This window comes from Pelodiscus sinensis, unplaced genomic scaffold (genome assembly GCF_049634645.1).
Source record: "Pelodiscus sinensis isolate JC-2024 unplaced genomic scaffold, ASM4963464v1 ctg62, whole genome shotgun sequence".
Lineage (NCBI taxonomy): Eukaryota > Metazoa > Chordata > Testudines > Trionychidae > Pelodiscus > Pelodiscus sinensis.
Window position 1 is genome coordinate 179192 of NW_027465946.1, and position 13997 is coordinate 193188.

At 67.0% G+C, this 13997-nt stretch overlaps 1 protein-coding gene across 4 annotated transcripts in view; it reads right to left on the reverse strand.

The window, feature by feature from the left end:
• LOC142825303 (SPARC-related modular calcium-binding protein 1-like) overlaps positions 1-13997 on the reverse strand; it is a 41222-nt gene continuing 27225 nt past the window's right edge. For 2 of the 4 annotated variants that reach the window (XM_075917200.1, XM_075917197.1), the window contains exons 5-12: positions 10724-10774; positions 10042-10119; positions 9245-9322; positions 8645-8837; positions 6133-6215; positions 4326-4425; positions 1793-2039; positions 1-414 (exon numbers count right to left, since the gene is read on the reverse strand). In XM_075917200.1, the coding sequence (XP_075773315.1) occupies positions 1799-2039; positions 4326-4425; positions 6133-6215; positions 8645-8837; positions 9245-9322; positions 10042-10119; positions 10724-10774 (824 nt within the window). In that variant the 3' untranslated portion in view covers positions 1-414; positions 1793-1798. The remainder of the gene's footprint in view (positions 415-1792; positions 2040-4325; positions 4426-6132; positions 6216-8644; positions 8838-9244; positions 9323-10041; positions 10120-10723; positions 10775-13997) is intronic. The other 2 variants (XM_075917198.1, XM_075917199.1) reach the window with 2 other exon arrangements.

Here is a 13997-nt window from a genome sequence, read left to right on the forward strand (position 1 = left end):
TTGGGGGTTTTCTGACCGTTTTATGCTTTCTATGGAAGTGGCGGGAATATAAAGCAGCTGGAGCCGTTCCCCGGCAGGGTAACCAGTACAAATAAGCACAGAGAAGGGGGGCGCTAAGTGAGAATAGCCCGGCCGGCGCTTTGCATTGTGCACAATTCTCTGAGCTACAGCACAGAGGGCTCGAACTGCAGGGGAGTAGCCCAGGTGCAAGTAAATGGCCCAACCCGGCCACATCCCAGGCCGCCTGGCCGCCTTCTTCACGAAAGGTTTGTCCGACTTGCTTCAGCGAAAGGGAAGTAAAACCGACACCCACGGTCTGCAGCTCACAGTGCCCACGGTCTGCAATCGGAGCGGGAGTGCAGGCGGGGCGAGACAGCGCCCCCTGGGGGGTGACGGGAGGAGCGGGGCGCACTCCTGGGAAGAGAGAAACGCCCGTTGGACGCAGGGGGGCTGACTGGCTGGGAGCAGGGCCCGGCCCCAGAGTTTGTGCAGCAGAGGTACTGAAGCCAGAGACGGACCCCAGGTCATGCAGCGCTGGGGACAGAACCCAGGAGTCCTGGCTCCCGGCCCCCCTCTGCTCTAACCACTAGACCATGCTTCCTCCAAAGCCAGAACCCCAGAAGGCGGCTCTGCACGCAGCCCTGCAGAAGGCTCAGAGAGCGGCAGGGACAGGCCAGAGCTGGAAAACCTGCCTGGGAGGGGGAGCTTTCAGCTCAGCCTGGGTGGCACCAGGGCAAATTGATCCCAGGCGATCAGTACCCGGCGGGGGCGTTCACACCGGCCGAGCAGGCCCAGGCCTAGCGCCAGCCCGTGGCTGGAAAGAGCAGAGTTTGTCCCAGAGATTGTGTCCAAAGCCAGGTGCCAACCCTCTCCCCCTCCCCTCCCCATGATCTGCCTCCCCCACAGCCAACCCCCTCCCCCACGCCTGCTCCCTCCTCCCGCTAGCACCCCCAATTCCACCAGCCCCCCACCCTGCTCCCTCCTCCTGCTAGCACCCCCAATTCCACCAGCCCCCCCGCTCCCTCCTCCTGCTAGCACCCCCAATTCCACCAGCCCCCCCACCCTGCTCCCTCCTCCTGCTAGCACCCCCAATTCCACCAGCCCCCCCACGCCTGCTCCCCCCTCCCGCTAGCACCCCCAATTCCACCAGCCCCCCCACCCTGCTCCCTCCTCCTGCTAGCACCCCCAATACCGCCAGCCCCCCCACCCTGCTCCCTCCTCCTGCTAGCACCCCCAATTCCACCAGCCCCCCTGCTCCCTCCTCCCGCTAACACCCCCAATTCCACCAGCCCCCCCACCCTGCTCCCTCCTCCTGCTAGCACCCCCAATTCCACCAGCCCCCCACCCTGCTCCCTCCTCCCGCTAGCACCCCCAATTCCACCAGCCCCCCACCCTGCTCCCTCCTCCTGCTAGCACCCCCAATTCCACCAGCCCCCCCGCTCCCTCCTCCTGCTAGCACCCCCAATTCCACCAGCCCCCCCACCCTGCTCCCTCCTCCTGCTAGCACCCCCAATTCCACCAGCCCCCCCACGCCTGCTCCCCCCTCCCGCTAGCACCCCCAATTCCACCAGCCCCCCCACCCTGCTCCCTCTTCCTGCTAGCACCCCCAATACCGCCAGCCCCCCCATCCTGCTCCCTCCTCCTGCTAGCACCCCAATACCGCCAGCCCCCCCGCTCCCTCCTCCCGCTAACACCCCCAATTCCACCAGCCCCCCCGCTCCCTCCTCCCACCAGCACCCCCAATACCGCCAGCCCCCCAAGCCTGCTCCCTCCATTCCTGGGCCTCGGCTACCCGGGGCTAGCTGAGGCCCAGGCAGCCGCGCAGCTCGGGCAGGGAGAGGAGGCGGCTGGCGTCCAGGTCGCAGAACTCCAGGAACTTGCGGACACAGCGCTTGGGCCGCGTGTGCTGCCTCAGGTAGAGCTTGAAGGGGCGCAGCTCCGGCTCGCTCAGGCCCTCGCTGGAGTCCTTGTCCAGGCGCACAAAGTGCCAGAGCACCGCTCGCGCCTCCGGGCTGGGGGCCGGCGTGGGGGCTGGCGGCCTGCGGGATAGAGCCCCCCAGTTACTGGGCGGGACTCGAACCCCCCCCCACGGTCACCGGCCGGGCCTCGACCCCCCCCAGAGTAACTGGCCAGGCTTCGACCTGTGACGTAGTGGGGGTACCTAGCTGGTTTCCATGCTGCTGGCTCTGGGGGAACCCCCACTGGCTGCCGTGGGTACCACGACCCAGCAAAACAGGATGAGTCACTATGCAAACCAGTGGCCAGACACCCCCCATGGAGAGGAACAAAGGAAGGTGGAATGCTGCCTTGGCTGGGGGGCAGGGCTGGAAGTGAGTGAGTGGGTTGCTGGCTGTCGGAGGGCATGGAGGAGAGCCTAGGAGAAGGGGCTGGAGTTTAGGGGCCCAGTCTCCCCCATCTCAAGGGGGCCTGAGGCATCCTAGCCCAGCTCTGTGACCAGATTACATCTGTGCTGCGCTGTGCTGGAGGAGCAATAAACCACCCTCAATTCCACTGGCTGGTGCAGTCTGTTTGTGCCATTTCGGGGTGCAGGAGACGGGGAACCCCCAACGCGCCGTCACAGACCCTTCCCCCCCACGGTCACCGGCCGGGCCTCGACCCCCCCCAGAGTAACTGGCCGGGCCTCGACCCCCCCCACCCCAGAGTAACTGGCCAGGCTTGGCCCCCCCCCACCCCACAGTCACCGGCCGGGCCTCGACCCCCCCCCACCCCAGAGTCACTGGCCAGGCCCCGACCCCACCCAAGGGTCATCAGCCAGGCCTCGACCCCCCCACCCCAGAGTAACTGGCCAGGCCTCAACCCCCCCCACCCCACGGTCACCAGCCGGGCCTCGACCCCCCCCCCCGAGTAACTGGCCAGGCTTGGACCCCCCCCCCACGGTCACCAGCCGGGCCTCGACCCCCCCCCGCGAGTAACTGGCCAGGCTTGGACCCCCCCCCCACGGTCACCGGCCGGGCCTCGACCCCCCCCCGCGAGTAACTGGCCAGGCTTCGACCCCCCCCCCCCACGGTCACCGGCCGGGCCTCGACCCCTCCCCCAGAGTAACTGGCCGGGCCTCGACCCCCCCCAGAGTAACTAGCCAGGCTTCGACCCCTCCCCCCCCGGTCACCAGCCGGGCCTCGACCCCCCCCCCCCAGAGTAACTGGCCAGGCTTCGACCTTTCCCCCCCCCACGGTCACTGGCCGGGCCTCGACCCCCCCCCCAGAGTAACTGGCCAGGCTTCGACCCCCCCCCCCCCCCGGTCACCGGCCGGGCCTCGACCCCCCCCCACCCCACGGTCACCGGCCGGGCCTCGACCCCCCCCCAGAGTAACTAGCCAGGCTTGGACCCCACCCCCCACCCCACAGTCACCGGCCGGGCCTCGACCCCCCCCCCAGAGTAACTAGCCAGGCTTGGACCCCCCCCACCCCACGGTCACCGGCTGGGCCTCGACCCCCCCCACCCCACGGTCACCGGCCAGGCCCCGACCCCACCCAAGGGTCACCGGCCAGGCCTCGACCCCCCCCCCCCCAGAGTAACTAGCCAGGCTTGGACCCCCCCCCACCCCACGGTCACCGGCCGGGCCTCGACCCCCCCCCCAGAGTAACTAGCCAGGCTTGGACCCCCCCCCACCCCACGGTCACTGGCCGGGCCTCGACCCCCCCCACCCCAGAGTAACTGGCCAGGCCTCAATCCCTCCCCCCCCGGTCACCGGCCGGGCCTCGACCCCCCCCCAGAGTAACTAGCCAGGCTTGGACCCCCCCCCACCCCACGGTCACTGGCCGGGCCTCGACCCCCCCCACCCCAGAGTAACTGGCCAGGCCTCAATCCCTCCCCCCCCCGGTCACCGGCCAGGCCTTGAACCCCCCACCCCAGAGTAACTAGCCAGGCCTCGATCACCCCCCCCCCCCGGTCACTGGCCAGGCCTTGAACCCCCCACCCCAGAGTAACTAGCCAGGCCTCGATCACCCCCCCCCCATGGTCACCGGCCAGGCCTTGAACCCCCCACTCCGCGGTCACCAGCCGGGACTCAAACCTGTACCTCGGTGTGCAGGGCTCGGCCATGAACTGGCAGCGCACACGCGGGCTGCCGACCTGCGGGGGGCAGACAGCCCCACCCAGCTGGAGTCTGCACCCCAACCTCCTGCTGCCCCTGGGGGGGTCCAGACTCATCAGCTAAACTGGGAACAGGAGCCCATCCTCTGCCTTAGGGGGTGATTAGCCCCCAAACAGCCAGCAGGGGTCACTACAGTGTAGAGCAACACACCAGCCCCCCCCACCTCTGCTTCCCCTCTGAATTCGCTGGCCCCCGCTCCAGCCCTGCTCACCTGTGGTGTGCGATGGGCGTCAGCCGGGACGGGGTCATGTCGGACACCAAGGTCTCCAGCACACTGGCCAGGAACTCCGCCTTCTTGGGCCCCGGGCAGCCTGCAGGCGGGGTGTCACGTGGGGCTCTGGGAGCTGCCCCCCCAGGACTCCTCCCCCCTGCAGGTCATGCCTGGGGCATCTCAGGGCCCTCTCCAAAAACCCCAGGCGGGCGAGAGAGACCGTGTTCGTGCGATGCTCGGGGGCAGGGGCAGCCAGCGGATTCAGGCCTGGTCCCCCAGCCACGGCCAGCACCCTGCTGCTCCCCCACGTTCTCCCCTTGCTGCCGGGAGGGAAACGTGGGGAATGGTTGGGTGGATCAAGGGATGGGGCATGGAGACCTGTCCCCTCTAGGGGGCGCCGGGTCCCATGTGGCTCTAGGGGGGGCCGGCTGGCTCCAGGGGGCAGGGCGTGGGGCCTGTCACCTCTAGGGGCGCCGGGTCCCATGTGGCTCTAGGGGGGGGCCGGCTGGCTCCAGGGGGCAGGGCGTGGGGCCTGTCCCCTCTAGGGGCGCCGGGTCCCATGTGGCTCTAGGGGGGGGCCGGCTGGCTCCAGGGGGCAGGGCGTGCGGCCTGTCCCCCCTAGGGGCGCCGGGTCCCATGTGGCTCTAGGGGGGGACCGGCTGGCTCCAGGGGGCAGGGCGTGGGGCCTGTCCCCTCTAGGGGCGCCGGGTCCCATGTGGCTCTAGGGGGGGCCGGCTGGCTCCAGGGGGCAGGGCGTGGGGCCTGTCACCTCTAGGGGCACCGGGTCCCATGTGGCTCTAGGGGGGGCCGGCTGGCTCCAGGGGGCAGGGCGTGGAGCCTGTCACCTCTAGGGGCGCCGGGTCCCATGTGGCTCTAGGGGGGGCCGGCTGGCTCCAGGGGGCAGGGCGTGGGGCCTGTCACCTCTAGGGGCACCGGGTCCCATGCGGCCCTAGGCGGGGCCAGCTGGCTCCAGGGGGCAGGGCGTGGGGCCTGTCCCCTCTAGGGGGTGCCGGGTCCCATGTGGCTCTAGGGGGGGCCGGCTGGCTCCAGGGGGCAGGGCGTGCGGCCTGTCCCCTCTAGGGGGCACCGGGTCCCATGTGGCTCTAGGAGGGGCCGGCTGGCTCCAGGGGGCAGGGCGTGCGGCCTGTCCCCTCTAGGGGGCGCCGGGTCCCATGCGGCCCTAGGGGGGCCGGCTGGCTCCGGGGGGCAGGGCGTGGGGCCTGTCCCCTCTAGGGGGCGCCGGGTCCCATGTGGCTCTAGGGGGGGCTGGCTGGTTCCAGGAGGCAGGGCGTGGGGCCTGTCCCCTCTAGGGGGCGCCGGGTCCCATGTGGCTCTAGGGGGGGCTGGCTGGCTCCAGGGGCCAGGGCGTGGGGCCTGTCCCCTCTAGGGGGCGCCGGGTCCCATGTGGCTCTAGGGGGGGCCGGCTGGCTCCGGGGGGCAGGGCGTGGGGCCTGTCCCCTCTAGGGGGCGCCGGGTCCCATGTGGCTCTAGGGGGGGCTGGCTGGTTCCAGGAGGCAGGACGTGGGGCAGGAGCCTGTCCCCCTGCGGGGAGCAGCAGTGCATTGTCAGGGGAGGCTGTGAGCTCTCGCCCCCTGCCCAGCTGGGGGACCCGCCCTGTTCCTCCCCGAACGAGCCCCAGGTGCTCCGCTCGGCTCCCTCGTGGGCAGCCTCTGAGAGGCCAAGGGGACCCCCTGCTGCCTGGGCTCTGTCATCCGCAGGGCAGGGGATGGCCGAGTGCTGGGGCCCCAGGCTGCCCCTCGGCCTGACAGTGCCCGGGCCGTTGGTGGCCCCGGTGCCGCCTCCCCACCTGGCAGCGGCCTGTCCCGGAACAGGGAGCCCATCTCCGCGCTCTTGGCTGCGGCATCAGCCTCGCAGTCCGGCGGGAAGTTCCTGGGGGAGAAACGAGTCAGCACATGGCGTAGGCAGCTCTGAGCGATGGGGCGGGGGCGGAAAGGGGCGGCCCCCCTCCACGCCGCAGGCAACTCCTATTTGTAGGAGGGGAAACTGAGGCACCACAGGGGTGGGTGGAGGGAAGGACGAGGCTCAGGCCACATGGCAAGCCAGGACTAGAATTCACAAGTCTCAACTCCCAGCCCCACTGCTCTAACCACTAGACGCCTCTCCCCAGAGCCGGGGACGGAACCCAGGAGTCCTGGCTCCCAGCCCCACTGTTCTAACCACTAGACGCCTCTCCCCAGAGCCGGGGACGGAACCCAGGAGTCCTGGCTCCCAGCCCCACTGCTCTAACCACTAGACACCTCTCCCCAGAGCCGGGGACGGAACCCAGGAGTCCTGGCTCCCAGCCCCACTGCTCTAACCACTAGACGCCTCTCCCCAGAGCCGGGGACAGAACCCAGGAGTCCTGGCTCCCAGCCCCACTGCTCTAACCACTAGACGCCTCTCCCCAGAGCCGGGGACGGAACCCAGGAGTCCTGGCTCCCAGCCCCACTGCTCTAACCACTAGACGCCTCTCCCCAGAGCCGGGGACGGAACCCAGGAGTCCTGGCTCCCAGCCCCACTGCTCTAACCACTAGACGCCTCTCCCTCAGAGCCGGGGACGGAACCTAGGAGTCCTGGCTCCCAGCCCCACTGCTCTAACCACTAGACGCCTCTCCTCAGAGCCGGGGACGGAACCCAGGAGTCCTGGCTCCCAGCCCCACTGCTCTAACCACTAGACGCCTCTCCCCAGAGCCGGGGACGGAACCCAGGAGTCCTGGCTCCCAGCCCCACTGCTCTAACCACTAGACGCCTCTCCCTCAGAGCCGGGGACGGAACCTAGGAGTCCTGGCTCCCAGCCCCACTGCTCTAACCACTAGACGCCTCTCCCCAGAGCCGGGGACAGAACCCAGGAGTCCTGGCTCCCAGCCCCACTGCTCTAACCACTAGATGCCTCTCCCCAGAACCGGGGACGGAACCCAGGAGTCCTGGCTCCCAGCCCCACTGGCCACTGCTCCCCAGGAGGCGCCGTGAGCGAGCAGTAGCCTTGGCCAGGAGCAGCGCTATCAGGGTGTGACGGAGCAGTCCTAGCCCATAAGCTCTAGAGCAGAGGCAGCCGGGGAGAAGAGGGGACGAGGGAGCCCGGGCTCTGCTGCTCCGTGTGGCGCTGCCGCTCCGAAAGCCGCAGCGTTGGGAGGGGGGGCGCGGCCCTACAGTCACACCCTCCCTCGCTAGAGCCCCTCCCGGGCCCTGCTCCCAGGCAACTCCGGGTCAGCAGGGGCTCGGCGGCGTCCCGCAACATCCCTGGCCGGCAGCCGCATGCACCCGCCAGGCCTGGCCCACGCCCCGTGCTCACCCGTGGGGCGGCCGGTCTGCAGCAAGGGGGGTGGTGCCCAGGGTGCCCAGCGCCCGCACCCCTCCCCCAACCTCCCCCTCGCCCCTCGGCCTCTGGCAGGTTCCTGCTTCGATGGACGCTAGCTCCTGAGTTTCTGGCTCGCTGCTCTTCAGACTCGTTTCGGCCTTCGGCCCCCTCTCGCCCCCTCGCCGGACAGCGCAGGCTCCTTTGTCTCCCTCCCGGGCTTTACCGTCCATACGGCGCCTCGGCCTTGTGCTGGGCGCTCGGCCCGAGGGCGCGTTCGGTCCTTACTGCGGCTGGGGCCGTGGGGCTCTGGGACCGCGTCTGCAGTTCCCAGGGCCCTGAGCCTTCCCTCTGTCCAACCAGCCTCCTGACGCGGGCGCAGTTCCCCCTTCGGACGCTGAGTGCCACCGGGCCGAGCTGTTTCTCCTGCCGCAGGGCTACTGCGCGATGCTCACTGAGCCCAGGCGGCCCAGATCTCACTCCTCGTGGGCCAGACCCTGCGCCCCACTTAGGTCTCAGCCAGGACCGGCCTCTCCCCTCGCGGGTTCCACAACCAGCTGCTCCAAGAAGCAGCCACTGAAGGTGTCAAGAAACGTTCTCTCTGCCCCTGCCCGAGTGGCCGTGCCGCCGGCAGGACGGGGCTCGCTGAACCCAGCGATTCCAGGGGTTGTCGTCTCAGTTGCCTTAGCAGTTCTCAGTCACTGTCGCTGCCTGCTCAGGCGGGCGCAGCCCCTGGCGGAGCGCGGCACGACGTGCCGTAGAGACTCCGTGGACACTTGCTTCACTTGGCATTTTACTTCCTCACTAAACGTTCCAGTTTCCGCCAGAAGCTCCCTGACATTTTCCACAGAAAGCTCAAATAAAAATGAATATTTCCCTCGTTTTAAAGAATGGGTGTCATAGCGCTAGCCCCGCCCTCTGCATTTAGCCCCACCCCCTGCTTTTAGCCCCTCCCACTCCCAGGTGGCAGGGAAGGAGGAAGGCTGAGCCAAGCTGCGGGCTGTCTCGGGCGCGGGACACTGACCTGCTGGAGGTGCCGGGGACGGGCCGGCCGGTGGTGGCCCGCACGCACCAGCAGTAGCCCGTGGCCTGGTGGCACTGCACGGGCTTGTAGGAGCCGTCGCCTTCGCACTCTGGGACGAAAGTCCCCTCCTGCTGGCGCTGCCGCATTTCTCCCAGGGCCTCCAGCCGCTCCTGCTCGCAGGACGGGGGGATCTCTGCGGGGTTCCAGGGGCTTTGTAACTCTCCTGGCACCGGCTGCCCCCGGCCCCGCCGCGGCTGGGATCAGAACCCAGGCCCCCGGCCGCAGCGGAACTAGCCCAGTCTCGCTCCCCGCCCCTGCCGAATGCCAGTCAATGCCCTGGCCAGAGCTGGTTTTCTGGGACGACCGTCTGCAGGCGTCGGAGCCCAGCCAGGCCCACGGCGCCCGGCACGGCACAAAGCCAGAGACATCGCCGGTCTAGGGAGACCCAAAGGCCCGATCCCTGGTTGAAACCCCCCCCACACTCTCTGCACCCCAGGGCAAAGCCGGGGAGTGGGGCCAGGCCTGCGAAGAAGCCCCCAAGCACCTCGGCCCAGGGGGCAGGCCGGGAACAGGGCTGGCTAGTCACCCCCTCCCGGTTACCTTGAGTCCGCTTCCCCGTGTGGTTGGGCTGGGAGTCGGGGACGATGATGGGCATGAGGAACGGCAGCGAGGTGCCCTCTGGAAGCAGCGGAGAGAGGTTTGGGTGGCAGGGGAGGGAATCCCCCAGAACTCCCCTTGCCAGCCCCTCCTCCTACCCCCGAACACACCCCAGGCCCTTCACAGGGCAGCAAGCACCCTCCTCCCACAGACCCGCTTCTGGGGCTCTGACCCGCACAGGTGGGGCCCAGGCGCCCCCCAGCGACGCCAGGTAAACCCTCCAGTTGGCAATAAGACCCCGTTGCTTGTTAGCAAGCCCAGCACACAGCTACGGGGGGGGCCTCCTGCTCTCCGATCCAGGGGTCCTGGCCTGGCTCCGTGTGGCGCTCTCACGCCGAGCGAGGGGGCTGGGCTGGGCTCTGGCCCCCGGGCCGTGTGGCCCCCTGTTCTCTGTGTCCGTGCCCCCGGCTCTGGGCCTGGCGGGGGGAGCCCAGAGGGTCTGGCCCGGCGGGCAGGGGTGCAGCACCCCAGAGGGCGGGTAGGCGGCTCAGCGGTATGATCAGCCCCCCAGGGACTCCTGTGATCCAACCCGTCACAGCCCCGTATGTCTAGGGGGCCAGCCCCCCGGAGGAACAGCATGGGGGGGGCCGGGCCAGACGTGAGCCCCCGCGGGGCTAATGGAGCAGGAAATCAGCCACTTGCCCATGCGGGTTCACAGCAGGGAGCAGGCTGCTGGGGGTCCCGGGGGTGAAAGCCCCCTTGGCACACGCGCCCTATGGCTGGGACCGGGGGTCACTTACCTTCCTGCTTGGGGGGCGGGGCGCTAGGCCTGGGTCTCCCACCTTCTGCGTTCAGGGAGGAAAAGAGTTCGAAGGCCACTATTACAGAGGTCTTAGTGTCATCTGCTCTGCCCAAGGAGTGGGGTTCACAGCGCAGGCCCCAGCGCCAGCAGCTCTGCTAGGGCAACGGGGGGCAGGGTCCCCCGTTATCACAACCGCCAGGGCGTCGGGCGCGCACCGCCTTGGCCCTGCCCGTCGGGCCCTTTCCCGAGGCTCCTTCAGCCTTGTGCGCCCAGCGTGTGCCACAGTTAGCACCTCCCCTCCCCCCAGCAAAGAGAGGGAAACTGAGGCACCTGGCAGGGACTGTAGCGATGGAGCGGGGAATGGGACCCAGGCGCCCGGGCTCACAGTTCTAAGGAGCTGGTGGGCAGCTGGACAGCCTCCAGTTGCAGGGCGAGCATGTGGGGCAGGGACCCCCACAGGAAGCAGGCTGCAGTACCCAGGTCTCCCTCTAGAGGGGACCCACTCACTGCTCCCCACTGGCTGGGGGATTCAGTGGGGCAGGAGCTGCAGGCACGGGGGGAGGGGCTGGGGTCTCCCCTTGCTGCCCTGCGGGGGCGCTAGGCACTGCAGGGCCTGGTGGGACGCAGGAGCCATGGCACGGAGCAGTGGGGAAATCCAGCATGGGGGGCTGGGGGGTTACCTCTCCGGGAGGAGTCGGGGTCCTGCCAGGGTGGCCGCACCACGTAGGAGCCTGGGGGAGGAGTGAGAAAGAATTCATCCCCATTGCCCAGGCTCCTGGCTCCCAGCCCCCCGCGCTAACCACTACGCTCCACTCCCCACCCAGAGCTGGTTCTCTGCCCCCGTCAGGAGTCCTGGCTCCCAGCCCCCTGCTCTAACCACTAGTCATCACCCCCCCCCCCGAGATGGGCATAGAACCTGGAATCCTGGCTCCCAGCCCCCTGCTCTAACCACTAGTCATCACCCCCCCCCCTGAGATGGGCATAGAACCTGGAATCCTGGCTCCCAGCCCCCTGCTCTAACCACTAGTCATCACCCCCCCCCCCAGAGTTGGGCATAGAACCTGGAGTCCTGGCTCCCAGCCCCCTGCTCTAACCACTAGACATCACCCCCCCCGAGATGGGCATAGAACCTGGAATCCTGGCTCCCAGCCCCCTGCTCTAACCACTAGTCATCACCCCCCCCCCCGAGATGGGCATATAACCTGGAATCCTGGCTCCCAGCCCCCTGCTCTAACCACTAGACATCACCCCCAGAGTTGGGCATAGAACCTGGAGTCCTGGCTCCCAGGCCCCTACTGTAACCGCTAGACATCACCCCCAGAGTTGGGCATAGAACCTGGAGTCCCGGCTCCCAGGCCCCTACTGTAACCACTAGACATCACCCCCAGAGTTGGGCATAGAACCTGGAGTCCTGGCTCCCAGGCCCCTACTGTAACCACTAGACATCACCCCCAGAGTTGGGCACAGAACCTGGAGTCCTGGCTCCCAGGCCCCTACTCTAACCGCTAGACATCATCCCCCCCCAGAGTTGGGCATAGAACCTGGAATCCTGGCTCCCAGGCCCCTGCTCTAACCACTAGACATCACCCCCAGAGTTGGGCATAGAACCTGGAGTCCTGGCTCCCAGCCCCCTACTGTAACCGCTAGACATCACCCCCAGAGTTGGGCATAGAACCTGGAGTCCTGGCTCCCAGCCCCCTACTGTAACCACTAGACATCACCCCCAGAGTTGGGCATAGAACCTGGAGTCCTGGCTCCCAGCCCCCTACTGTAACCACTAGACATCACCCCCAGAGTTGGGCATAGAACCTGGAGTCCCGGCTCCCAGCCCCCTACTGTAACCACTAGACATCACCCCCAGAGTTGGGCATAGAACCTGGAGTCCTGGCTCCCAGGCCCCTACTATAACCGCTAGACATCATCCCCCCTCCCGAGTTGGGCATAGAACCTGGAGTCCCGGCTCCCAGGCCCCTACTCTAACCACTAGACATCACCCCCAGAGTTGGGCATAGAACCTGGAGTCCTGGCTCCCAGGCCCCTGCTCTAACCACTAGACATCACCCTCAGAGTTGGGCATAGAACCTGGAGTCCCGGCTCCCAGGCCCCTACTGTAACCACTAGACATCACCCCCAGAGTTGGGCATAGAACCTGGAGTCCTGGCTCCCAGGCCCCTACTGTAACCACTAGACATCACCCCCAGAGTTGGGCATAGAACCTGGAGTCCCGGCTCCCAGCCCCCTACTGTAACCACTAGACATCACCCCCAGAGTTGGGCACAGAACCTGGAGTCCTGGCTCCCAGGCCCCTACTATAACCACTAGACATCACCCCCAGAGTTGGGCATAGAACCTGGAGTCCCGGCTCCCAGCCCCCTACTGTAACCACTAGACATCACCCCCAGAGTTGGGCATAGAACCTGGAGTCCCGGCTCCCAGGCCCCTACTGTAACCACTAGACATCACCCCCAGAGTTGGGCATAGAACCTGGAGTCCTGGCTCCCAGCCCCCTACTGTAACCACTAGACATCACCCCCAGAGTTGGGCATAGAACCTGGAGTCCTGGCTCCCAGGCCCCTACTATAACCACTAGACATCACCCCCAGAGTTGGGCATAGAACCTGGAGTCCTGGCTCCCAGCCCCCTACTGTAACCACTAGACATCACCCTCAGAGTTGGGCATAGAACCTGGAGTCCTGGCTCCCAGGCCCCTACTGTAACCACTAGACATCACCCCCAGAGTTGGGCATAGAACCTGGAGTCCTGGCTCCCAGGCCCCTACTGTAACCACTAGACATCACCCCCAGAGTTGGGCATAGAACCTGGAGTCCTGGCTCCCAGCCCCCTACTATAACCACTAGACATCACCCCCAGAGTTGGGCATAGAACCTGGAGTCCTGGCTCCCAGCCCCCTACTGTAACCACTAGACATCACCCCCAGAGTTGGGCATAGAACCTGGAGTCCTGGCTCCCAGGCCCCTACTATAACCACTAGACATCACCCCCAGAGTTGGGCAGAGAACCTGGAGTCCTGGCTCCCAGGCCCCTGCTCTAACCACTAGACATCACCCCCAGAGTTGGGCATAGAACCTGGAGTCCCGGCTCCCAGGCCCCTACTGTAACCACTAGACATCACCCCCAGAGTTGGGCACAGAACCTGGAGTCCTGGCTCCCAGGCCCCTACTGTAACCACTAGACATCACCCCCAGAGTTGGGCATAGAACCTGGAGTCCTGGCTCCCAGGCCCCTACTGTAACCACTAGACATCACCCCCAGAGTTGGGCAGAGAACCTGGAGTCCTGGCTCCCAGGCCCCTGCTCTAACCACTAGACATCACCCCCAGAGTTGGGCATAGAACCTGGAGTCCTGGCTCCCAGGCCCCTGCTCTAACCACTAGACATCACCCCCAGAGTTGGGCATAGAACCTGGAGTCCTGGCTCCCAGGCCCCTACTGTAACCACTAGACATCACCCTCAGAGTTGGGCATAGAACCTGGAGTCCTGGCTCCCAGGCCCCTACTATAACCACTAGACATCACCCCCAGAGTTGGGCAGAGAACCTGGAGTCCTGGCTCCCAGGCCCCTACTGTAACCACTAGACATCACCCCCAGAGTTGGGCACAGAACCTGGAGTCCTGGCTCCCAGGCCCCTACTGTAACCACTAGACATCACCCCCAGAGTTGGGCATAGAACCTGGAGTCCTGGCTCCCAGGCCCCTACTGTAACCACTAGACATCACCCCCAGAGTTGGGCATAGAACCTGGAGTCCTGGCTCCCAGGCCCCTACTGTAACCACTAGACATCACCCCCAGAGTTGGGCATAGAACCTGGAGTCCTGGCTCCCAGCCCCCTACTGTAACCACTAGACATCACCCCCAGAGTTGGGCATAGAACCTGGAATCCCGGCTCCCAGGCCCCTACTGTAACCACTAGACATCACCCCCAGAGTTGGGCAGA